The following is a 23,698-nucleotide window of genomic DNA, read 5'->3' on the forward strand; positions in this document are numbered from 1 at the left end:
AGTCCTGACTTTGACCTTCAAGGCACATGCCATGTAAAACAGAGAAAAGAGACTGTAGCCACTGCCTAAATCTCAGTATGGAGAAGAATAAGAATGCTTATTATGAGTGAGGGGTGGATTCAACACTGTAGTTTAACATATGATATTCCTATGTCTGTTATTCCATCAGAGCACTTCTTCTCCAAGATCTGTCTGCAGCAGAGAAACTAAAAACCTGACTCTACCTTAGTCAGCTGTGAGTTACCCCAGCCAATGAACTAGGACTATTCTTCGGAGCTGTCCCTAAAGAACAAGAGCCTTGTCCTCAAACCCTGTGCTTTAGAGAGCTCAGGACAAAGACCTGTTACCACTAGGGTACCTCTCAGCTGGCATTAAAAAAGACTTGAAGCTCAAACAATCATTGGTAAACCCACTATTAATATGGCAGTGAGTTTATGAACTCCCATCATCCAGGTACTCCCTTATTCTGTCCTCCCCTTTTTTATTCCTTTTTTCTTTGCAGGCTGTTCTTGATGTTTATTTAACTTTATTTCAGTCAAATAAAAATGGGAAGGTCATGGCAGTGCTATGATTTCTCCTAGGCCTTTATCATCTATCCTTATCACCTCCCTAACAAACCTGGCATGCCTATTTCCTACATTCTTCAGTAGAAGCACTGTTGTCCCAATTACTTCTTCTCCCTTGGTTCATATTAGAGTTTGGCTGGGAAGGTGAGCCATATTGGTGATAACATTTTTTTTTTTTGCTAGGCAATGGGGTTAAGTGACTTGCCCAGGGTCACACAGCTAGTGAGTATTATGTGTCTGAGGTCGGATTTGAACTCAGGTCCTCCTGACTCCAGGGCCAGTGTTCTATCCACTGTACCACCTAGCTGCCCTGATAACATTTTTTGTAAAAAGAGTTGGGTTCTCAGTTCAGTTTCTGGATGGGCAATGGCTAGACTGTACTTAGGTCCTATTAGGGGGACTCATTTCTCTGGGAACTATCAAACCTGATAATTTCTACATATAACCTGTGATATTGATTATTCCCCTTGACTATCATATCAGCTGTCAAATGCTAACCTACAGCCAGTCTACATAATCCATTCATTCAGTAAACATTGTTAGCATTCAGAGATTTAGAGCTGTGAGGAACTTTTAAAAATCATCTAGTCTATCCTTACCCCCTCTTATTTAGTAAATGGGGACACAGACAGATTAGGCAACTTCCCCAAGGCCTCACATGCCTGTAAGTGGAATAGTCAGGATTTAAACGCAGGTACTTTTGACATCAAATCCAACATTCTTTCCACTATACCACACTGCCTTATGTCTTCATCCCATCCTTCCTGTCTCATCTGGGATATCTCAGTATATCAGTCATCTCTTCACCACTGACTTCTATCTGAAAACTTACCCATCTCTCTCCTCTATCCTAAAAACAATTATTCTGGGACAGCTAGGTGGCACAGCGGTTAGAGCACCAGCCCTGAAGTCAGGAGGACCTGAGTTCAAATGCGGCCTCAGACCAAACACTTGACACTTACTAGCTGTGTGACCCTGGGCAAGTCACTTAACCCCAGTTGCCTGAAAAAAAACCACGAGTTTTTCTGACCCCCTACCCATCTTTGTCTGACATAGTCCTATCCATTTATTGAAGCTCAAGTAAAGTGTAATGTCTTCAATGTCTTTTCCGTGGTCTCAGTTAGTGACGTCTCCCTCCTGTGAACTTTTTGCCCTTTTGTTGTACTTCTCTTATGATTATACATTCTGTATTATAATCTCTTGTGAACCTCTCTCTCCTCCTACCCTTGAAGCTTCTTAAAGACAAGACACCTAGCACAGTATTTTGTGCTTAGTTAAATAATTTAGTTATTCGTTTGTGGAATGATTGATCTTGAAAGCTGAAGCATACTCCGACATTAAGGTTATAAGCATATATAAGGTTATAACATCAGTATTAACCAGTACAACTTAGCAGGAACCTTCCTGTTGACAAACCCTGCCTTTTGGAGACTATGATGGGTATTTATAGTAGCAACATGCATACTGGAGAAGCCCTGTTTTAGAGAAAGGTAAAAGTTCTTATTGAGAGCAGCGAGGTGGTGCAGCGGACAGAGCGATGGGACTCAGGAAGACCTAAGTTCAAATCTGGCCTCAGACATTTACTAGCTGTGTGATCCTGGGCAAGTCACTTAACCCAGTTTGCCTCAGTTTCCTCATCTGTAAAATGAGCTAGAGAAGGAAATGGCAAAGAGCTCCAGTATCTTTGCCAAGAGAACCCCAAATGGGGTCATGCAGAGTCAGACACAACGAACAACAAAAAAGTTCTTACCACTTTCATACTTGCAGTTGGTCAGGTTGATAGTCAAGAGCCTGCAATGGAGGGAGATATGAAATCAAGTGAAGTTTAAAAATGGGACAGAAGGGAAAACTGACCCTTGGAGTAGCTAGGTGGGTAGATCTGGGTCCCCAGATAGGACACCTGAAGAGCTAACCAAATTCTCTTCTCTATGGAGGCCACAGGAGAAAGACCAGAATGCCAGCAGTCTCAATAAAGGAAAATTCAGATTTGACCACCTCTCATAACCAATTAGTTACCATAAACTTGTTCATTCCACCACCATGTCATCTGTTACATGTCACCAACCTCTCTACTCCCACTAACACTATCCCTAGGACAGACCTGCATCACCACCTGTCTGGTCTTCCCACCCTCTGCATCCTCAAAAGCATCCTTCATAATGCTGCCAGAATAATCTAATGTATATAGCTGGTTCCACTACACATCTACTCCAAGATCCTTAGTAGTGGTTATCCATTGCCTATTAAATAAAGTTAAAAGTTCAGTTCAACAAGCATTTTAAATGAATTGAAAAAAGCTTGGAGTCATTGCCTGGCATTTAAAATATTTCTTAATCTGAGGGTCATTCTAACTTTCTTGCACTCTTCTAGATAGACTGGGCTGCCCTTACTACACAAAAGTATGGCGTTACTGCCTTTGCTCAACCTATTTACAATACTAAAAATACTTCCTTCACTCTCCCCTTCTTTGTCTTTTGAATTCCTATCCATCCATTACAGCTTAACTTAAATACTGTCCTCTCCACAAATCTTCCTCAGTACTTGGCAGTGTTGGGCACATAAAAGGCAATCTAATAAATGTTTACTGTATTGTAACATCCAAGCAGTTCTTATGAAAATAGATAAACTAAGGGGGGGAAAGTGTGAAGTTCCCATCTTCCCTATTTCTTCACTAGAGGGGTGATGGATAAAACATCTGGTTTCAAGTGGCCTTACCACAGGGATCCCCGAAAGCCTAGCAAGTAGATAGAAGTTGCAGGGAACTATTATTACCTTCTTTTCCACCGTCTCTTTTTCCTCCCAACATCAGAGTCCTCTGGCTCAGATGGAGCTGTTTTCTTCTGCAACTTTTTGACAATGGAAGAGAGGGCCCCATTCCCACCTGCCTCTGTGTTGCTCTGCTGTGAAGCATTAGAGGGGCCTATGCCCCTTTTAACATTTTCCTCCTCTGACTCCTCTTCCTCGACATAGTCTTCCTCTGATTCACTAGTTTTGCGGACAGCATTCTCCATGCTTCTAGATTCTGCAGCAGAGGCAAAGTACCCAGACAAGGGGTTAGGAAGGGCTGCCCCGACACTGACTTGTCTCCAGCTAGTCCCATGGCTTGTGTTCTCTATACGCACACACATAAAGTATAGATTCAGGTGGACAGACGTGTAGGGACGCCTGCTTGTGAACTAGGGGATGGGACCATTGCCGCGCTCGCTTTGCGAGGGCCGGCGAGGGACCCAACGTGCCGGGATGCAGAGGGAGCGGAGACTGCGGGGCGCCTCCCCGCGGCCGGTCCGGGCAGGGCAGGGGATGCTGGCGAGGAAGGAAGGGCAGGAGAACTTTTAATAGGAAGGGGTGAAAAGATGCTAAGCACTAGAGGCTCAGTGGGGGGAGGGGGCGGTCGCGGCGCCCCCTAGCGCTTAGGAGCGGCCTGACTGAATTCTCATCCCCTCCCCTCGCCCAGCGCTTGACTCGTCCGTCTCCCGGGCTGTGGGGGACCACCTCCTGGCGCTCCGGAGGGGAACCCGCTTCCCTCCCCGAGGCTCTCACCTAGCACTGAGACCCCGGCGGCGGCGGCGCCTCCACAGGCTCGCAGCGCCGCCGCCGCCGCCTCCGCTGTCGCCATGGACACGCCTTGGAGAAGCATTCTGGAGGGGCGGGGTTTCCTCTCCTCAGCCACACCCACCCTGGCCTTGGCCGCGGCCATCTTAGGCTTGGCAGAAAGAGGACTCCACTCAGAGGCAGGCCCTCACGACCTCCCAGAGGGCCGCGGCGGCCGCCTCGCGAACTTGCTCGTCTTTCCGAACTGCCCACAAAGCACGCTAGAACTTGTAGTTTCTAGGGAGCCAAACTCCAGAACGTCGCCAAAGTCTCGAGGCGGGTCCCTGTGTAGATGTGCGGAGCCCTCGCGGCCGGGCGCTTACGGGCTTGTGGGGGGGCTTGTCTATTACACGGCCCTCGGGCAGCGGCTGGAGGGCCGGGGCTTGCACCCCCCGGATCGTTATCTGTGGGTCCCGTACTTAACTTCTCCCAGCCCAGCTCTGAAGAAGATCAAGTCGAAAGCAGTGACAGATACGGAAAGAGCCATGAGGGTTTATTGAACAGATTCCTCCTCCCCATGATGGGCGGGAGAGAGGGAGGGAGAGAAAGACAGAGAGAGAATGTGTGTGTGCATGTATGTGTACATACTTGTTACACCAACAGAATTCAAGAAATTTATTAAGCATGGGTGCTGTACAGGGTACTGTCTCTGCTTTCAAGGAACTTAGATTCATGTACACAAATAAACAATACAAGATAATAACGAGGAAGGAGAGAACACAAACCGGATGGGGAATGGATCAGAAAAGGTTTTATGGAGGAAACAGCACCTAAGCTGCAGGAAAGCACGGATTGTGAAAGGCAGCAATGAACAGGGAGGGCATTCCAAGCATTTGAGGGATATGTGGAACTGTGGGGTTGGGAATACTGGGCTCAACAGCTGGCTAGGAGTCCAGTTTGGCTGACAATTAGAAGGTATGTAGGGAATTAATTTGAAGTAAGTCTGGAAAAGTAGGTTGGAAGTGAGAATGTGGAGGGCTTTTTGTACTATAGCCTAAAAACATTGAGCAGTCATGACTTAAGAGAAACACTCAAAGGAGGAACAAGATGAATTAGAAAAGAAATATCAACCAGGGAAAGCACCTACTATGCTATGCCAGAAGGGACACCAGTGCTTCTTGAAGTTGTAAAAACTGGGATGGAGGCAGGAGAGATTGCTGAATGAGATTCAGAGCTGAAGCTTCCGTCAAGCTTTGGAAATCCTGGAATGTTTTAACAGGCAGGTGTCCTGCCAGCTCACAGAGTGCTACATTGAAAGCCTCCCCTTCTTTAACCCCAAAGCTGGACTTCCGGGCCCAGAGGATGACCCGGACACCAGCATAGGCCAATGAGGATGGTGGGTTTCCAGGTGGAGCCCCCCGGGTCACAAATAAGTTATGTGCAATCTCCCGGTCAACGAGGTAATTGGTGACCTGGCAAACCCTGTCTACCAGTGCCTCCAACTTTGGTCCTGGCTCATCCACATAAAACAGGAAACCAGAGGCTGGGAGGCCTTCTAGTAGGTGGATATGACCATTGGGATCTAGTGGCTGGCTTGCAGCGGTCTCTACTGGCAGTTTATGGGCTAGGTAGTAACCATGCAGATGTAAATGGTTGACAGAAGCCAAGCCCCCTAGACTGTTGAAGCCAACTCGGAAGCCAGGGTGGGAGCTAAGCATGACGGCCTCCACCCCAAACTGTAATGGGTCTGGCAAGAGGATCTGTGGTAGCCCTTGGGTTGGCTCTGGCACAAACAGCACATGCCCCCATTCCAAGGGACTGACATTGATAATTACCAGGACCTCAGTGCACTGGAGAGCCATTGGAAAGCCTGGATCTCGGCACAGGCGGAAGAGGATTTCTTCTGGATGGATTTTATTGAAATTGAACAGCTGAGGGTCAAATGCCTGCCTCACACTCTGGATGTTCTGAGGGCATCTTCTCTGTACACCCCGCTCCACATTCAGCTGAGCCACAAAACCCAGAGGGCCAGGTAGGATTTGGGTTTGCAGTTCCCCAAGGTTGTAACGAAACAATCCTTGTTCCATCCGTTGCTTCCAAGATGACTGGAGGGTACAATCAAAACGAGACAGCAAAGGGGGACACAGGACACCAGACTCACTAGTCTGCCATTGTATCCCTTCCACTATTAGTTCCTCCCAGCAATACACAAAATCCGATACACCCAGTTCAACAGGGAGTCTTGACTGTTCATCACAGCCACTGCTCTGAGGTGGTAAATTTGAAGTTTCATTTATGTTCTGTGGTACAGCCATACAAAAAGGGTACAAATCCCAAGTTCTATCAGGTATGGGTTCCTCCAGGTGATCTGGAACATAACAAGGGGTAAAGGAACATAGAGTATGGTATCACATTTCTAAGGGCTTTAAAATTTTTTTGGCTGTTTTTTTTTGATCACCTTTTAAAATAACTCTTAAAGTTCTGGAAAAAATACTGTTTTAAATCTATTCTGTAAAAACATCTTTCTCTGCTGCTGGGGTCTGTACATAGAAATATGCCCCATGATATGCATAGTATTATAGTTTCTCAATATGTATCCAAGGCCAAACTTAATGCAAAGGAAAATTGATAACCTGATAAGGATTACAAAGCCTGTCCCATAACATTTTTCATTTGCCATTGTACTAGCTCCCCCCAAATTCTCACTTTTAGTTCCATGTCCCTCTAATGAGTCTAGAAACAAAAAAAGGGCAGAAGTACCTCAAGTTAAAATTTACATTTATGTTTCCTGATAACAGGTGCTTTGAGTCATTTTCTCTCATTAGTATGAAAGTTAGTTGACACTTTGGAATGACAGTATTCTTCCTAAGCAAGTTATCAATGAGCCATAAGACTCAGAAAGGTAGTGGAAAAGACAGGCCCACAGTTGTGTGTGAAATAATTGGTTTATTAATTCATTAAATACCTATTGACCCACTCATATATGTAGCGTATGGGACATGTTCCTTGACCTTTAAAGAGTGTACTTTTACAGTATTGTAGGAGATGTAAAACAAGTACTGAAATTAACATTCACATATCAATACATCTACAACATAGATGATGCATTATAGTTTTTTAAAGAACGCATACATTTAAATACTTGCTCGATCTTCATGAGAACACCCCATGAGGTAGATCGGGCAGGTATCCCCACTTTACCTAAGAGGAATCTGAGATTCAGTGACTACATAGTATAAGTCACAAAGTTAAGTGGTGGAACCAGAGAGCAAACCCAGGAGTGGATAGAATGGCTGGGCCTGGGGTCAGGAAGTTGTTGCTGCTTATTTCCAACCCCACTAACATGGGCAATACCAGATAAGTTTCATTAGAGATGTCAGAAAAAAAGGTGGGGGGCACGGGAGGAGACAGAGACCTACTTGTTAAGGATGAAGAGTATCCAATGAAAACTTCCTGTATCCACCCTCCCCGTGGCTCCCCTGGTACTACTGGGGGGCCAGAGCTTTCAGTCTTCCCAGCATAGATGTTTCCAAATAATCGTTGACTACATTTTTCTCCCTTCCCCTTCTGCTGTCCTCCAGAGAGCGAGTGCACCGTCTCTCTTCCCTCGCTCCCCTCCTCTCCTCACCTTGGCTCTTCCCACCAGGCTGTTAGGTGGGCACACGTACCTCTTCCAAGGTCTGGGAAGAGGAAACTGGTAGTCGGACTTCCACAACGCTTCGGCGGTCACAGATGCGCATGCGCCCCTTTTAAGGGGCAGGAGCAACTGTGATGTAGAGCTCACCCACCTTCTCCAGGAGCAAATGGGCGGGGCCAACCAAATATACCCCGCCCCCTCCAGTCTCTAGAGGAAAAGACATAACCCCTCGCCCCTATCCCTACCCTTCTCTGGAGCGCAGTCAGGTCTTAGGATCCCAGGATTCGGGACTGAAAGGAACCTTGCAGAGATCATCTTGTCCATTAAACTCATTTTAAAGGGTTTTGATCCCCCTGAAATGATGTACTGTTTTAGGAGTGATCGACTACTTAGCTCCTGGCTCGAACCCTTATTTCAGACAAACACTTTCTTGGTAGACCATAGAAGACACATCCAATACATGCATACCAGCAACATTACTGCTAGACATGAAGCAACATAAATACAAATTAGAGGATCAAATAGTGAAATATTCTCTGCACCCATCTCTGCAATCTCCTACTCTTCCAGGGATTTAATTTAATTCCCCTTTCATCCCCAGTAATCTCCCCAGCATAGCCCCAGAAGAACAGTCACTTCACAATCTCAAGGTCCCAGGGGTCTCTCCTCTGCCTCCTGGAAAGAGTCTTTGAAGAAAGTGGGCTGATGATGCCTTTCACCTAGGCTCTGGAATCTCAAGGTCAGTCAACCAGTAATAAATATTAATTAAGTGCCTGCTATGTGCCAGGAACAGATTTTTAAAAAAGCAAAAGACAGCTTCTGCCCTCTCCACGAGGAGATAATAAGCAAACACATATTTACAAACAAGCTACGTACAGGATAAATAGGGTGGTGGTAGTAAATTAAGAGAAGGAAGGCACTAGAATTTAAGAGGGGCTAGGAAAGTCTTCCAGTAGAAGATAGGCTTTTTGCTGGGGTTTAAAGAAAACCAGAGAGGTCAGCAGTCCGAGCAGAGGAGGGAAAACTCCCCGGAGCCAAGAGATATGGAGTGTCTTGTTCGTGGAACAGCAAAGAGGCCAGTGTTACTGAATCGAAGGTACGCGTCGGGGATTATAGAGTAAGAAGACTGGAAAGGTAAAACGGGGCTAGGTTATAAATGGCTTTGAACGCTAAGCAGAACATTTTGTATTTGCTCCTGGAAGTGACAGGGAGCCACTGGAGTTTATTGAAGAGGAGGGCGACAAAGTCGGGCCTGCGATTTAGGAAGCGGACCAAGAATAATTACCAAGAATAATTTTTGAAGGTCGGGGGGGGGGTGAGGGTACGAGTTGGGGGAGGGAGGCTAGAAGCAGCTAACTCGCTCAATTTTCTAAGCCTAGGATTCTCTTGAAAGGCTGTAGTAGTAGTTTAAAAATTCCCACCTGGTGCAATCTCCACCAATCAAAGTCTTTTTTGCCTGGGATCACGCGACTTTCCAGCCTCACGCACAGCCCTCTGGGAGATGTAGTCCAGAGACGCCTAATGAATGAAGGGCTCTCGTCCCTGTGAATTGTGGGAAATGAACTCCTGTGTTCAGGACCATTACAAGCTGTCGAGGAAACTGAGCCCCAGAGACCTGTTCGTCCAAACCCGGCATTTTTTTCACGACACCCTGCTGCCTCTCTTTCTTCTAGGCGTGGGGATAAAGAGTTGTCTTCTCCTAAGGTGCAGCAGCAACAAGTCCCAGGACTCCGGCTCACACTCTCTTAACACCTCCCTCCCTTCTCGGGTCCCCCCGCCCCTCCCCCAGCCGACTAAACTCGCTACATGCCTGATTTTGGAACCCTCTTCCTGGATTTCGCCCTGGAATTTGAAAACTGGAGTTCGGGCCCTTTAAGAAAGGGAGAGGCGGAGCCTATAGGCAAACACGGAAGGCGGGGTTGGAGTTGCCTCTGTTGCCGCGGGGACTGGGCGGGCGGCTGGGCGGGTGACGCTAGAGGCGGAAGTGAGTGGGAAAGTTGTTGCTGTCCGGCATCGGAGTTGGTGGAGTAGCTAGGTCTAGACCCGGCGAATGTAGCAAGGCCATGGGCAGCTCGACCAGTCACCTCTCCAAGGAGCTGCTGACAGAGTACCAGGTGCGGTGGGGGCAACAGATCTGTCTGGGCTTCCCATGGCTGGGGGCAGTGCTTGCCCAGGCTGGCTGGGCGGCTTTGGGCTCTAGAACCACGGGCAGAGGTTTGAGGGGTGACGACCCTTGGCCGTGCACCGCCTGGCTCCCCCACACGCAGCCTAGCCCTCCTCTTCTTTCCCCGCTCCTCAAACCTCCCCCCGCCTCCAAGTGCAAAGCTCGCGGGGACTGGCGGGGGGGGGGGGGGAGCGACTGCCGATCATAACGTCTGACGATCACCTCTTGCTTTTTCTTCCAGGAATTAACGTTCCTGACGAAGCAGGAGATTCTCCTGTAAGTACCCCTGCAAGCCTCCACCCCACTCAGGAGGCAGCTGGACTTGGCCAGAAGACTTGGGTTTTCTATCCTGGCTTTGCCACTGAGTGACTCTGTGACCTTAGGCAAGTCACTTCCCTTCCCTGAGTCTCAGTCTCCTCCCCCATAAAATTAAGGGGTTGGACTAGACTATCTCTGAGGTCATGATGAGTGTTAGGACTGAAAGAAAACCTTGGAGACCGAGGCCACTTTCCTCGTGTTAGAGAGGAGGAAATTGAGTCCCAGAGAGCTGAAGTGACTAGTCCAAGGTCACAAAGTTACTCTGTTGGCAGAACTGGGACTAGAATGTAGGTCTTCAGACTCCAAAGTTCAGTGCTTTTCCCACTACTGCATACTGCTTTTACCCTCTCTCGATTTCATTCCCCCTTATTGTCTTCCCTGTCCTATTCTCAGATAGGTCTAATGCACACTAGTGGATTGTCAGCCATAAATCACATACTTGAAGCTGCGCCAGGGCCATAAAGCAATCTGGGGAAAAAAAATTAGAGCATCTAGGAGTGGGATCTTCAAAGTGCTCTTTGGCGTTGCTCTCATTAAGTTGTAGGCCTTGCTTATAGAGTTTCCTGCCCTTGCCGTCCAAGGGGTGGTGCTGTTGTTGCCCATAGCCCACTTTGCCATGGCCGCCAAGTAAGAAGTTTCTAAATTCAACCATTCATCCAGCTTTGAGTTTTTGAACATTTGTAGCATTTTGCTTGCTCTACATGCTCAGAGATCAAGGCAGCTGTACAAAGCTTTTTCAGAGTACTAATCAATAATGGAATTCCTGTACCGTTCTTGGCAGGGGCAGAAATGCTGAGGGGGTGTGGAGTCTTTCATTGGAGAATGGCTATATTGACTAAGCATCTGGGAAAACCTTTGATGAGTATAATTCAGGACAGTAGGCAGAGACTGTGGGATTCTTGGTGAAGGCAGTGAAATGGGGACAGTCCATTGGACCGTGAGTTTCTTGAGAACAGGAACTATTTTTGGCCTTTCTTTGTATCCCCAGTGTTAGTTACCATTATGCTTGGCACATAGAAACTTAGTAAATGCTTGTTGACTGACTGGTTCCTACCACCCACCATCCATCCAAATCCTTCCCATCTTTAAAGGGCCAGCTCAAGTTCTACCAGTTTCCATGAAGACTTCTTTGATGACTGCAGTCCAAAGTAATCTCTTCTATCCTTTGAAATCTTATCACTTCTTGTCTGCGCCACTCATTTGACTCCAGTCATGTAATGCTTTGTGATATCTCTCCTATATTGTTGTCTTCGTTTCATAGGATCTTATGACTTGTTGTGTGTTTTGATCCCACCTCTTCCCCAACTACACAGTAGGCTACTAGAGGCTAGCTTCCCACAGTGCTGTGAATTTAATAGAAACTGTAAATCTTATTTGGTTGATGGACTGAATGAATATTGGTGACCTGATTGAATGAATTCTGGTTTTCTTTACCAGGGCCCACAAGAGGTTTAGTGATCTGCTTCCTCAGGAGTCTCGGAATATGGAAGATTCTTTGAGAGTCCGAGTATCCACTGAGCAGATCTTAACACTTCCGGAGCTCAAGGTAGTACCCTTCCCACAATGCTTTGTTCAATAGTTAATTTCAGTCCCTTGTTTTGGGATCTGTGGGACATTTCTCAATCTGATAACCCCTTCTTATATCAATAATTCTAGTGATGGGCAGTCCTCTGTAGTTCCCAGTACGGGGCTTTGGACATAGTATGTGTGTAATCAAAGTTTAGTGATTGATTCTCTATCAAAAGCTTAATGCCCTTCTGCTTACAAGAGCCTCTCTTGCCCTAGGCCAACCCCTTCAGGGAACGTATTTGCCGTGTGTTCTCTACAGCACCAGAAAGAGACAGCTTGAGTTTTGAAGACTTCTTGGACCTCTTCAGTGTCTTCAGTGATGCGGCTACCCCTGAAATCAAGTCCCACTATGCCTTCCGAATCTTCGGTAAGGACTGAAGGGACTAGGGTATGTAGTGAGTGGAGTGGGGGGGAGTGTTAAGGTCTTTTCAGCGGGGATAACTTTTTGTCTTGGTCTTTCCTAACTAGATTTTGATGATGATGGGACCTTGAACAAAGAGGATCTGAAGCAGCTAGTGAACTGCCTTACTGGGGAGGGGCAGGACACCCAACTCAGCACCACTGAGATGAAGCAGCTCATTGAGAATGTGAGCATGGACAGTATAACGAGGGAAGGGGAGAAGGGAAGGTATTGGGGCTTTTGAGAGAATTTCTCTCTCCTTTTCCTGTGCAGATCTTAGAAGAGTCTGACATTGACAGGGATGGCACCATCAACCTCTCAGAGTTCCAACATGTCATCTCCCGTTCACCTGACTTCACCAGGTATAACCAGAGCCACCTGGCAATTTAGCTACCCATAGCATCTTGCTAGAAGGAGAGTAAGGGGTAAGAAGAGTGGAGAAGTGTCTTTGGATTAAGGTTGACCCAAGCCAACCCATTGTCCTCTGAGAGTGAGCCAATTTCAGACAGGTTTTAGGGAACATACTTGCCAACCTCTGTCTGAGTTTATTTGATCTAAGTTTCATTTCCTATCTTCTGCTCACTGTGCTTGTTCTACAGTGGATCATACATCTTTGTCTCTTCCAGCTCTTTTAAGATTGTCCTGTGATGGGTACCTGCAGTGTCTGGCTACACCGGCCCGTCTTTGAGAAATTCACTTCTGTGCACTGACCTCACCTGCAGTGCCAACTCCTTGCAAATGGTTGCCATGCCTGGGCTAGCCCTGGGGCTTGTACTGAGGAGTCCAGCCCCCTGGGCTCTCCTGTCCTCACTGCCATTGTGACAACACTGTTCATGTTTATACTAATCAATAATAAATATTTGGAAGTTTTGCTCATGTGTGTTTTAGTGGGTACATTGGACAAAATTTGAAGCAGGACAGAGAGATCTCTTTTAAAATTAGTAAGAGGAAGGTCAGGAAGGAACTAATGGAGAATTTCTGAATTACAGTGGAGCCAGGGTAGAGATCTCTTTATAAAGCAGAATGTAGAGGATACAAAATGAACTTCTTGCTCTGTGCTTACTTAGAAAAGGATGAATTATTCAGTGCTCAGCGCACCACTCCTATATTCAGCTGTGTTTGCCGAGCACATGGAGATTGGGTCCTAAATTTTTAAAGTTCAGACTGCTGGGGCAGCTAGGGGGCACAGTCGATACAGCACCAGCTCTGGGGTCAGAAAGGTCTGAGTTCAAATATGACCTCAGACACTTAGCTCTGTGACCCTGGGTAAGTCACTTAGCCCCGACTGCCTCCTAAAAATAAAAAGTTCAAACTGCTGGTGGTCTCCAGGTAGCCTCATTCTTGTAACTTAGTTATAGAGCAGACCAACTGTTTAAATTCCTAACACCCCTTTGCCATCTGAATATTGCTTAGCAAAGATAAGTATTGTTGACTACTACCCCACCAGAATCAACTCACTCAGATGAAGCAGTTTATTGAAAGTGTGAATACAGGCAAGCCCAGCATAAGGAGGGATGGAGGAAGATGTAAGATTGGGCTTTTCTCCTGAAGTTTTCTCCATGGCCAAGGCAGTCAGAACCAATTTTTAATAACAGCATTCAGTGTGAGAGGAAAGGCACACTGCAATAGATTAAAATTCAGTTTCGGATTTTATTTTAAAAAAAAGTAAAGTGCATTTTATAAAAAAAAAAAAGATACAAAACCCACATAGATTCATGGCCCCTTGACTGGGCAGTGTCAATGTCCCTTTGGGCAGAAACAGCACAAAGGGCCAGAGAATTATTAAGCTTGGGGATGTTAAGTCATTTATGGGAAGTAGGAGGAAGTCCAAAAGGGTCAGAGGACAAAGAAGGATGGGGACACTGGTTCTTTGAGGTTATCAGGAAGGGAAGACAGTAAGTCTAGTCTTTGATGTTCAACATGAACTCCATAAAAAATGGAATGTGCTTATATCTCCTCCCCTGACATAGTGATGCCACCAAGCTTCCGCCAGCCCTCTCCAGGCCCAAGAGGACACGTGGAGAGGCCACTGCTAGTTCTGCAGCTTGGCAGGGTATGGCAGTGAGATACCAATCCTCCTGTTGTCTGTAGCCCGATCGTTCTGTGGAGGGAGGGAGAAAGTGTACCCTGGCTTGGCTTTCTTACGCTCAGGTCCTTGGCATGGCAAGCCTACAACTCCTTGGGGCCTCAGAGATGGCCCCAGCTATCTGCAATGACTGACTTTGGCAGCAGAACACGAGAAGAACTGAAAGGAGGCACATTGAAGAAGAGAAGATGGATTTCAAACTCAGGCTCAGGCAATCATATTGTCCTGGTACCTCCAAAATGCCCCATGGAAATTGTGTGTAAGGGAGGGGAGCCCATGAACTGTTCCAGAATAAGGCTTGAAGGAAAGTTCTTGATCACCTCTCACCCCTCATACTTGTTTCACATTTTCTCTCTTTTTTTTTTTAAAGAAAAATGTTTTCAAAAGGGCTCAAGAGCGCTAGTCTGTCAGAACAGTCTCTCAGCAAAGACTGAGAATGAATGAGGGAGGTCGCTGAACAACTGGACCCCCTCTAGATGCCTTCTGGCTGTAGATTCAATGCGTGGAGCTCTAAGGTGACCACCAGGGCCAACAAATCCACTCCTCTCTCCATTCCTGGCTGAGGGGAGGAGGCCTTACAGTTATGCTAGCATATAAGGCTGATGATCCTCTTCCCTCTGGCTGGTACATGTCCCTAGAGACTCCCATAGGAAGTAGGAGGGAGCTGCCCCACTAGCTAGCTCCATTCTTTGAATTCTGGGTTCTGTTTGATGAAAAGAGGTAGGGCTGGCCATTCTCTATGAAGTCATAGTCCCTAGAGCCAGGGTTAGCTTTTACCCATTTCCTGTGCTCATACCACAGAGTCACGGATCTCAGAGCCTAGCCGCACCCTGGGCCGGGGGCATGGGGGAGACACCTCTACAAAGCTGTCCTGAATACTGAGTGGCCTCTTTTCTGATTCAGTGAAAGCTCGGAGGCCTGGAGAGCTGTCAGCAAGGGCCTGGTAACCTTTGTGATCAGGCAGGGCACTAGGTGGGCCTCCTCCATTGAGGGACCGGTTTTCAGAAGGAAGCATCACTGGGCGGGTCCTAGGATGTACACTGGCACATTCTCCTTGTTTGAGGAAGACCTTCATGCCATCCCGGTTTCGATAAAGAAAGAAGAGCGCGAGAAGGACAACAGCAAATCCAAACAGGCCACACATCAGCAGGAACTCGGTCCAATAGGTTTTGTAAGGGAGCAAAGCAGCCTTCCCATTGGCAGGTGAGCTCACCCGGGAGGTATTGATAACGAAGGGGACAATAGAACCCTTCTGACCATCTGTTTCGCCCTCAGTAGCCTCCACACAGTAACTGGCCACCAGCTGCTGAAAGTTCTCCTCCAGCGACCAGCACTGGAAGGAACCCAGACCATCCTGGCTGCCCACCAAAAGCAGGTCCCCACTGGGCAGCACACGGTAAGAGGCAGAGTTGTTTATGGGGGCCTTGTTATGTAGCCAGTGCCGGGATGCATGGTTGGAGAGCAGTCGGCAGGTCAGGGTGTTGACAGTGTTGGGCAGGAAGTGAACTTGCTTGCACGGTATCTCATCTGCCAAAGAAACACAGAACAGGTGTTCAAAGGTGCACCAAGTTCATTAGGGCCTAAGGCAGCTTTTCCCCTGAGAAACTCTGGGGACTGCCTTTGTTAGAAAAAATCAGAGTCTGTCCACCCACCAGAGGGCCACTCTAGAGACCTATCTGTTCCACAACTTCCTTTGTTTGGGGGTGGGGGGTAGCTAAGTATTGCCATTGTGTGTGAACGGATAATCCCAGTATTCTGGGAATAAGCAGAAAGAGAAATGGGAGCAACAATACAAATCCCCCTGCCTCAAAAGGCAGGGGATGTGAACCTTTCACAGGGCTCCCTGCAGCAGGTATGGCCTCAGCTGCTTCCATCTATCCCCCTCCTGAAGTAGTGGACCTTACCAGATAATGTGGAAGACAGGCGGCTGAATGCAGAATTGTTGCAGAGCTGCTCAGTGTTGGCATCTTCAATGTCCTGTACCCATGGCCTGAGGACAAGAGCAAAGTCAACGACAAAGTTAGGAAACGGGCCCTCCATTTGTCAGAGTCCAGGCAAACTACAGGACTTTACCCTCTCTGACTTTGAGAGACCTGCCCGACATTCCAGTGCTTGCAGATAAACAGAGGGCAGCTAGGTGGTGCAGTGGACAGAGCACCTGGTCTGGAGTCAGGAAGACCTGAATTCAAATCTAGCCTTAGACACTTACTAGCTGTATGATCCTGGGCAAGTCACTTAGCCCTTATTTGCCTCGGGTTTTTTTCATCTGTAAAATGGGGATAATAACAGCACCTACCTTCCAGGGTTGTTGCGAGGATCAAATGAGATAATATTGTAAAATGCTTAGCACAGTGCCTGGCATAAAGTGAGCATTTTATTGCTATCACTGTTATTATTTTTATTATTTTAGTGAAAGTCATTAGAGGGATTAATTTCACAGGGTGTTGCTTCCTACAGAGCAAAAGTAGAGGAATAAGAGATAGGTGGAACATAGGCCAGCTTTCCAGGGTCCCCAGAGCATAGGGTTGGGACACTGTACCATTTGCTCCCATCTTAAGCATGGCTTGAAGGAAGGCACTTCAACAAAGAATTCAGGAGGAGAATGGCTGCCAATGGCCCAGGGGCAAAGGAGGGAGAAGTAATTTGAGGAGTAGCAGTAGAGTTCTTACTGTGAGGCCAGTTCCGGCTGGTAGTGCCTGACATCCCTGCAGCTGGTACCACTCCAGGCACAGTAGGGGTCTCGGGACAGGATGCATTCCCCACAACTTGTGTACAGGCTACAGTTAGCCACAGACACCTGAACCACAGCCGAGTAGGAGGAAGCATACAGTAATCCCTGAACAAGATAAAAGGTGGTGAGAAGCTAGCAATGAGAGCCTCCTGGCCAAGGACCCAAGCTTTGCATCTACAGCATTCACCCGGCTCTGGTTTGTAGGGTAAAAGGTTGGTTCAGATTTGGGTGGGGTACCACATGGTAGAGCTGCTAAACTACAGGTTCCTTAGGTCCCTTTTCTGGACACACCTGGGTTCTATACAGGCCAGATTTGGTACCAGGCTTTAAATTCTCTATGCCAATTCAAGGAATGAAGGAGAGAAAAATAGACTGGATATGTGGTGGCCCAGACAGGGTTGGGACAAAAATTAGACAAATATTCCCCCTAATCAGAGCGGGATCCCCTGAGCCTCATCTCTCCTCCCTCCTCGTGCTTACTCTGTGGGGATCCAACAGTAAGTTCTGTACAGGGTGGTCAGGTGGGAAGAGCCGGATCTCCTCGATAATATGCACCCTCTGCCTTGAGCTCACAGTTTTGTGCAGTCGACCATCGCCTGCAAGATGAGAGAGAGGCTCAGCCTCCTCTTCCCAGGGAAAGGATTCCCACCAGAAGCCCCCTCCTCAGCCGACCCTCAGCAAGGCCCTTCCCTTAACCCCAGAGTCCAAGGAACTCACTTGTGCCCAGGAACAGGACATCATAATCACGGAGCAGGCCATGGACTCGATGCACAGAGAGGCGCTGGTAACGGGCCCTAGTCTGCAGCAGCAGTGGGTTGCTACGGACCTGCTTGTCCATCAAAAAGTGATCTTTGAGGAAGTTAAGCACACGGTCAGGCAGCTGCAAAGAGGAATTTATCCTCTTTTCCCGGGCACTATTAGTGATGCACTGGAAGAAAAACAGCAAAGAAAAATTTAAGGAAAGAAAAAAATTTAAGAAAGATTAACACTTAAAAGTATTCCTATGTAGGGAAATTGTCATACATCAGGGATGGGATAAAGCACCATTACTTTAACAGGTATATGATCTCTCAAAATCTCTTCTAGGCCTATTATTGCATGCATAAACATGGAGAAAGCTATAGCTATAGCTATCTATATATCAGTCCATGTATACATATTGATAGATACTAAATATGTATGTAGGATATGTATATATATGTGTGTTCATATACATGCATACATTGTACATGCACACACATACATGCATATACACACACATATGCATACAATTCCTGTTTCTCTATTGAAGGCTATATGACATGCATACAATCTCAAATTTTCTCTGCCTCCTGCAGGGGAGTCGAGAGAGGGCATTGACACTGTTTTGGATCTCTGACTTTGGAGATGGAATGAATGGACTGAGGCTGGGTGGCTGTTGCTCTCCTTACAGAGGCCACACAGGGGTCTACTTTGAGAATAAGGCCAAGTGGTACGCGGGGAATACAGACCGCTCCTGGCCGGGGCGTTGGTGAATCCATCACTGTGTACCACTGCTGGGTTTCTCGGTTTACTTCCTTATAGAGGCCATTAAAGGCACTCTGCACGTCCTGCATGGTGAAGACACATATGGCTGAGCCCCCTGCTGCTCCATGATGCCTGCAACAGAGACAGATTATGTCTGAATTGTCACTAGGATCCCAGCTGCAACTGAAGATCTCCTTGGGGCTCTCTAAACCAAAGGTCTAAGAACCCAAGGGAAGTATCTGTAGCTAGGGCCACTCCTCTCACTCCACAGGCTGGCCCCTATAGTTTCCCCCTAACTGAACAACTGCAGGTCCAAATGCTTTTTCTTCCCTGGCTCTACAGCTTCACGGGCACCTGGGCTAAGAAGGCAACTCCAGTCCCACTGGGGACCTACCACTGTGAAGTGAAGACTCCGTAGAAGAGGGTATCTTGCCAGTCCTCGGGGCTAGGGCTCAGCACAAAGACATCCTGGAGCACATTGAAGGGGAAGCCATCGGAGGGCCGGGAGCAAAGCAACTGGGCTTTCAGGAAAGATGTCCAACGCCTCTGCAATACTCTCTCCCCACCCAGGTCCCCCTGTCAGGACAGAAAAATCAAGTTGGGCTTTGTGAAAGCACGAGGGAAGGCAATGACCCTGAATGAGGGTCTCTGAAGAGAGAAGCAGTACGGGGGTCGACACACACATCACCCCATCCCCATCCCTATCCCCACCTTTGAACTCCCAGGCCTCTGAGAGTTGACAGGTTGTTACCTACAAACATTCCTACCTGGGGAGAACTGGAAAATGCCACACCTCAGGTGTGGCTGACTCTTCATTTCTCTCATAGAACCCCACCACAGGCTTTCCTGACTTTCATTTCAGCCCAATAAGGTATTTATTAAGCACTATATGAAGGGTGCTGTGCTAGGTACTGGGGATGGAGATGGAAAACACAGTCCCTGCTGCCCTCAAGGGGCTTATAATCTAAAAGGAGGAGATATGATAGGTACACAAATAAATTTAACTATAGGTAGGATTGATAAGGGCAAATGAGAGACCCAGATTTAAGAAAACTGAAGGGAGTCAGGGTGGGGAAGAGAAAACACTCCCCCAAGAAAACTCTTCATTTTTTGTTAGTCCCTGGCCCTCACCTTGCATACACGGGCAATTCGGGACACAACTGTGTTCTCAAAGAAGTCAAACTCCTTGCCAGTCTCACTGAAGAAGAAGTAGATTTTGTCATCGTCCCCCCATGGGTTGTCCAGGCTCTCAGGAATGTAAGCGGAGCTCACAAAGGCTGGGTCTGTGTGAGGTGGGAAAAGGCTCAGAGTCAGTGGATGAAGCAGAAGGGGAGCCCCATGGCATCAATCCCACGAGGAGAAAGAACCTGCTCTCAACTCTCAGGGACCTTGCCAGATTCACACTGGTTGGGGAAAGTCTTCTGGCACAACCCTTCCAAGCTGGGCCCACTTCTCCAGGCTCAGCTGTCATTCCCCCTCTTTGCCTCCAGTTTAGACCCCACTCCCAACCCCCAATTCATCCAGGGCTGTCTAAGTCCAGGCAGGCAGGACTAAGCCCTGAAGGCTACGGCTCAAGGATAGGGGGTGAGGGGAGGAGGGAAATCTTCACCTTGAAGCCAGTTGAGGGAGTTCTCAGTCTTGAGGGTGAGGCGATTCCCCTGGCTCTGGGAGATGGTTGGCTCATTCCCCTGGAAGTTGCTGACTGTTCCGGCATAGAGCTTACCATCTGCCAAGAGAAACATTCCCATGGGAACAGCCCCAGAGCAGCCCCCATTGCTGAGCCTGACCTCCTGCAAGCCTAGAGGCTCTGAATCTGTCCTTTTCAGAGTAGAGGCTGCAAAAGGAACTTGAAGGTTCATTTTATCTTAGTGTTGGGGCCCCTGGGTACCCAGATGCCCTCAATTAAAGTTAGACCTAGGGGCAGAATGGATCTCAAAGAAGTCAAACCCCAGGGAGACACAGTGACAACTTGAGAAAAATGTTTTTATTGCTACTTTTTTTTTTTAAACATCACCATCACTTCCCAATCATTCCCCTCCTCCGACTGTTCAGCCACCTGGTCAATAGAACCTTTCCTTGTAACAAAGAAGTCCAGTTAAGCAAAACCAAGTAACTTTTTGATCATGTCTGACCACATGTCATAAACTCTCCACGGTTCTGCAATCCTATCCTCAGAACAAAGAAAGATCCATTGGCAAAAATGGGACTGGAGGGAAGAAGAGGGAAGAGAGAGGAAGGGAATGTGCCTATCTCCAGCTCCTCAGCCAGGTCCAGACTGCCTCCTCTGAAAACTCATCCTGGCAGTTTTCTTAGAAAAGTTTCTGTTGAACCCCCTTGGTGCCAGGGAACTAAATGCCCCCATTCTAAAGCTCTGGAGGTATGCTTTCCCCAACACCCCCCGGGAGGATACCAGACACTTACCAACCATGATGGCTGTGGACTTGTACTCGGGGTCAAATGGACAGCGGCCCTTCCCATCCTCCAGCAGGACATTCCCTGCTCCATCCCGCTCCAAGCTAAAGTTCTGAATGTTCTAAGGTGAGGACAAATAGCACCATTCAGAGCGCTGGAGCAGGGCCACAGCAGCCAAAGGGGCATGGGTCAACCAGGCTGTCTGTGAATAAGCTGGATTTATGTGGGAAAGTCATGAGAAGAGGCAGCTGACCAGAGCAGCTAGATAACGGGGCTTTGGAGTCAGGAATACTTGGGTTCAAGTCTCACAATTGACACACACTGGCTGTGGACTCTAGGCAAATCACTGAATCTCTTAAAATTCTAGGCTAGGGCTTACCCTCTCTTATTTATTTCCTCTCTTAATTATTTCCTCCTTGTCCTGTATATAGCTTGTTTCTATGTTGTCTTCCCCATTTGACTGTGAGCTCTTTGAGGGCATGAACTGTCTTTTGCTTCTCTTTGAATCCCTATCTCTTAGAACAGTGCCTGGCATATAGTTTTGTTGTTGGCTGGTTGTTTTCCATCATATTTGACTCTTTGTGACCCCATTTGGGGTTTTCTTGGCAAAGACACTGTAGTGCTTCGCCATTTCCTTCTCCAGCTAATTTTACAGAAGAGGAAACTGAGGCAAACAGGGTGAAGTGACTTGCTTAGGGTCATACAGCTAGTAAGTGTCTGAGGTCAGATTTGAACTCAAGATGATGAGTCTTCCTGACTCTAGGCCTGGTGCTCTATCCACTGTACCATCGAGCTGCCCTGGTGAATAGTATGCAATTAATAAATGTTTATTAATTAATTGATTGATTGCACCTCACAGTGTCCTAGGCAACAAAGATTATAAGTTACAAAACAGTTGCTGATCTGCATGGATAAAGGGAATGTGCTCACCAAGGAGCTCCTTAAACCAGTGAAATCACAGGTTCAAACAAAAAAAAAAGATGATTTTGTAAATTTCACATATACTTAAAAAAATCTGTGTAATAGAAGTCTGTGGGTTCCTATATAATCCTTTATTCTGTTATTTGTATATTGAATATTTGAATAAATGTTGAATAATTTGTACATAGTGTTTATTGATGATGTGTTATGTTCATAATAAAAGAAATTTTTAAGTGTGAAAGAGATGTACATATGAATGCACGTCAGTGCGAGACAAGGAAGAGACCTGTGGCATTTATGTGTTACATAAAGACACAGGCAACTACAGCAGCAGCTAGGTGGGATTGTGGATAGAGTGCTGTACTTGGGAGTTAGGAAGACCTGAGTTCAAATCTTGCTTCAGATGCTTTGTGTCACTGGACAAGTCACTTTCAGCCCCAGTTTCCTCATCTGCAAAATAGGGATGATATCCACCTCACGGGATTGTTGTGAGGATCAGATGAGATAATGTATGTAAAAGCATACCTTAAAGCATTGTATGAAAGCTAGCTGTTGTTTTATGATAGAGAAGAAAATTGGGTGAGTTAGAGAGGGGTGTGTGTGTATAGGAATGAGTAGTCAAGCTATACCATGACTCATATATAACTCAAAGGTTACTCTCAGAGAATGCAGAAATGTTAAAAATCTCAAAGGGGGAGGTCCTTCTTCCACCAATGTTGACAAGCACACCCTTACATGCCATTATTAATGGATGGTCTTTAGGAGTTGCTCTGACTAAAAAAACCCCTAATGTTTAGCCCATTTGATAATGACACTTTCTGGACTGAGCTAAGCCAGGCTTTGTGCAATCAATACAAAGCCTAGTGCTAAGTTTATAATCCAAGCCTTTCCAGCTTGATAGGGTCTCCAAAACCCCACCAGCATTGGTGTTTAGGAATTCAGTGCTGCCTACAAGTCTCAGTGAGGCGTAAGAGCAGGGCCGGGGTGGAGGGGGTAATTTTTCAATCCGTAGACAAATCCTAGAATTTGGGGGCTGGCCTGGACACACTGGAGACGATCTATCCCCTGCATTTTACAGATGAAGAAACTGAAGTATTCTGTGCATGGAAGACTTTCCTTAGAGGAAGGAAGGCAGGAAACAAGCATTTATTAAGCACCAACTATGTGCCCAGGCACTGTGCTGTGTGCTTCAGAAATGTTATTTCATTTGATTCTCCCAACAATCCTGGGATGTAGGCATTATTTTGATCCTCATTTTATAGTTAGGGAAATTGAGACAGACAAACCAGAGGTGAAGTGACTTGTCCAGGATAGTTAGGAAGTATCTGAGGCCAAATGTGAACTATAGTTATCCCTTCCACATCACAGGGGTGAGGGGCATGGTACCCCCGCAATCTGGAAAATCTACCTAAAACTTTTTGGCTCTCCCTTCCTATCCGAGAAGGAAGTCTGAATTTTTTTTTAATGGGGTGTTTACAGTATTAAAAGATAAAATATGTTTATGTTATACAATACTATACATATATCTTATGCATTTCTGAGTTTCTAAACTTTTTCCGTGACACCTGCTGGCCTTCACGTGTCATCTGTGGCTTCTACAGAACTCCCCCAAACTTCCCATTTAATTTCTTATGCCAACCTTAGATATGTCAAAACTATGATGGGGAAAGTCAAGATGGGGAAAGAATAACTACTGTAGAGTTTTCCAGGCCCAGTGTTCCACTGTTCTACTTAGCTACCTTAGAAGACCTGGGTTCAAATCCTTCCTCAGATGCTACATGACCTTGAACAAGTGACTTAACCTCCTGAGATCTGTCAAATAAGGGGGTTGGAGTAGATGGACTATGAGGTCCCATC

The 23,698-nt window shown here is 46.9% G+C and overlaps 4 protein-coding genes and 2 long non-coding RNA genes across 11 annotated transcripts in view; 3 read left to right on the top strand and 3 right to left on the bottom strand.

Moving 5' to 3' along the window:
• The window catches only part of LOC110193540 (uncharacterized), a 12,430-nt gene extending 11,648 nt beyond the window's left edge, over positions 1-782 (top strand). Inside the window, exon 3 of the long non-coding RNA XR_002320483.2 lies at positions 170-782. This is a non-coding gene — a long non-coding RNA (uncharacterized LOC110193540). The remainder of the gene's footprint in view (positions 1-169) is intronic.
• TTLL13 (tubulin tyrosine ligase like 13) overlaps positions 1-4,346 on the bottom strand; it is a 15,821-nt gene extending 11,475 nt beyond the window's left edge. For both annotated transcript variants that reach the window (XM_020965325.2, XM_020965315.2), the window contains exons 1-3: positions 4,107-4,346; positions 3,339-3,588; positions 2,317-2,357 (exon numbers count right to left, since the gene is read on the bottom strand). In XM_020965325.2, the coding sequence (XP_020820984.1) occupies positions 2,317-2,357; positions 3,339-3,588; positions 4,107-4,263 (448 nt within the window). In that variant the 5' untranslated portion in view covers positions 4,264-4,346. The remainder of the gene's footprint in view (positions 1-2,316; positions 2,358-3,338; positions 3,589-4,106) is intronic.
• Positions 3,498-7,886, bottom strand: GDPGP1 (GDP-D-glucose phosphorylase 1). Of its 4 annotated transcripts, XM_078151122.1 has the most exons (3): positions 7,726-7,886; positions 5,245-6,465; positions 3,498-3,588 (listed from the first exon to the last, which is right to left on the bottom strand). In XM_078151122.1, exon 2 carries the CDS (start codon positions 6,410-6,412, stop codon positions 5,249-5,251), a length of 1,164 nt encoding a protein of 387 aa, XP_078007248.1. In that variant the 5' UTR covers positions 6,413-6,465; positions 7,726-7,886; the 3' UTR covers positions 3,498-3,588; positions 5,245-5,248. The 4 variants fall into 4 exon arrangements, with proteins under 4 accessions (XP_078007248.1, XP_078007249.1, XP_078007247.1 ...); XM_078151123.1 differs by lacking the exon at positions 3,498-3,588 and having other exon boundaries at positions 4,759-6,465; positions 7,766-7,885; XM_078151121.1 differs by lacking the exon at positions 3,498-3,588 and having other exon boundaries at positions 4,759-6,465; positions 7,726-7,882.
• Positions 7,887-9,677: 1,791 nt separating this feature from the next.
• CIB1 (calcium and integrin binding 1) lies at positions 9,678-13,056 on the top strand. The gene is made up of 7 exons (XM_020965303.2): positions 9,678-9,848; positions 10,140-10,174; positions 11,654-11,762; positions 12,002-12,152; positions 12,254-12,372; positions 12,459-12,547; positions 12,812-13,056. Exons 1-7 carry the CDS (start codon positions 9,798-9,800, stop codon positions 12,831-12,833), a joined length of 576 nt encoding a protein of 191 aa, XP_020820962.1. The 5' UTR covers positions 9,678-9,797; the 3' UTR covers positions 12,834-13,056.
• A 759-nt stretch (positions 13,057-13,815) lies between these two features.
• SEMA4B (semaphorin 4B) overlaps positions 13,816-23,698 on the bottom strand; it is a 37,886-nt gene continuing 28,003 nt past the window's right edge. For both annotated transcript variants that reach the window (XM_020965282.2, XM_020965272.2), the window contains 10 exons: positions 20,930-21,041; positions 20,118-20,234; positions 19,640-19,791; positions 18,903-19,084; positions 18,493-18,640; positions 17,720-17,930; positions 17,483-17,598; positions 16,941-17,107; positions 16,176-16,261; positions 13,816-15,798 (listed from right to left, as the gene is read on the bottom strand). In XM_020965282.2, the coding sequence (XP_020820941.1) occupies positions 15,062-15,798; positions 16,176-16,261; positions 16,941-17,107; positions 17,483-17,598; positions 17,720-17,930; positions 18,493-18,640; positions 18,903-19,084; positions 19,640-19,791; positions 20,118-20,234; positions 20,930-21,041 (2,028 nt within the window). In that variant the 3' untranslated portion in view covers positions 13,816-15,061. The remainder of the gene's footprint in view (positions 15,799-16,175; positions 16,262-16,940; positions 17,108-17,482; positions 17,599-17,719; positions 17,931-18,492; positions 18,641-18,902; positions 19,085-19,639; positions 19,792-20,117; positions 20,235-20,929; positions 21,042-23,698) is intronic.
• Positions 15,581-22,024, top strand: LOC144456293 (uncharacterized). Its single transcript, XR_013485297.1, has 2 exons — positions 15,581-15,667; positions 18,340-22,024. It is a non-coding gene; the product is annotated as an uncharacterized LOC144456293 (long non-coding RNA).

This window comes from Phascolarctos cinereus, unplaced genomic scaffold (genome assembly GCF_003287225.1).
Source record: "Phascolarctos cinereus isolate Bilbo 61053 unplaced genomic scaffold, phaCin_HiC Scaffold_3;HRSCAF=262, whole genome shotgun sequence".
In the NCBI taxonomy this organism is placed as follows: Eukaryota; Metazoa; Chordata; class Mammalia; order Diprotodontia; family Phascolarctidae; genus Phascolarctos; species Phascolarctos cinereus.

Excerpts from the sequence above, each read along its gene's own strand:
- GDPGP1 (XM_078151122.1), bottom strand. The coding sequence starts at position 6,412 with ATGGCTGTACCACAGAACATAAATGAAACTTCAAATTTACCACCTCAG.
- CIB1 (XM_020965303.2), top strand. The coding sequence starts at position 9,798 with ATGGGCAGCTCGACCAGTCACCTCTCCAAGGAGCTGCTGACAGAGTAC. Across the intron at positions 10,175-11,653 it reads ACGAAGCAGGAGATTCTCCT|GGCCCACAAGAGGTTTAGTG; the intron begins GTAAGTACCCCT and ends TTTCTTTACCAG. Across the intron at positions 12,153-12,253 it reads CTATGCCTTCCGAATCTTCG|ATTTTGATGATGATGGGACC; the intron begins GTAAGGACTGAA and ends TTTCCTAACTAG.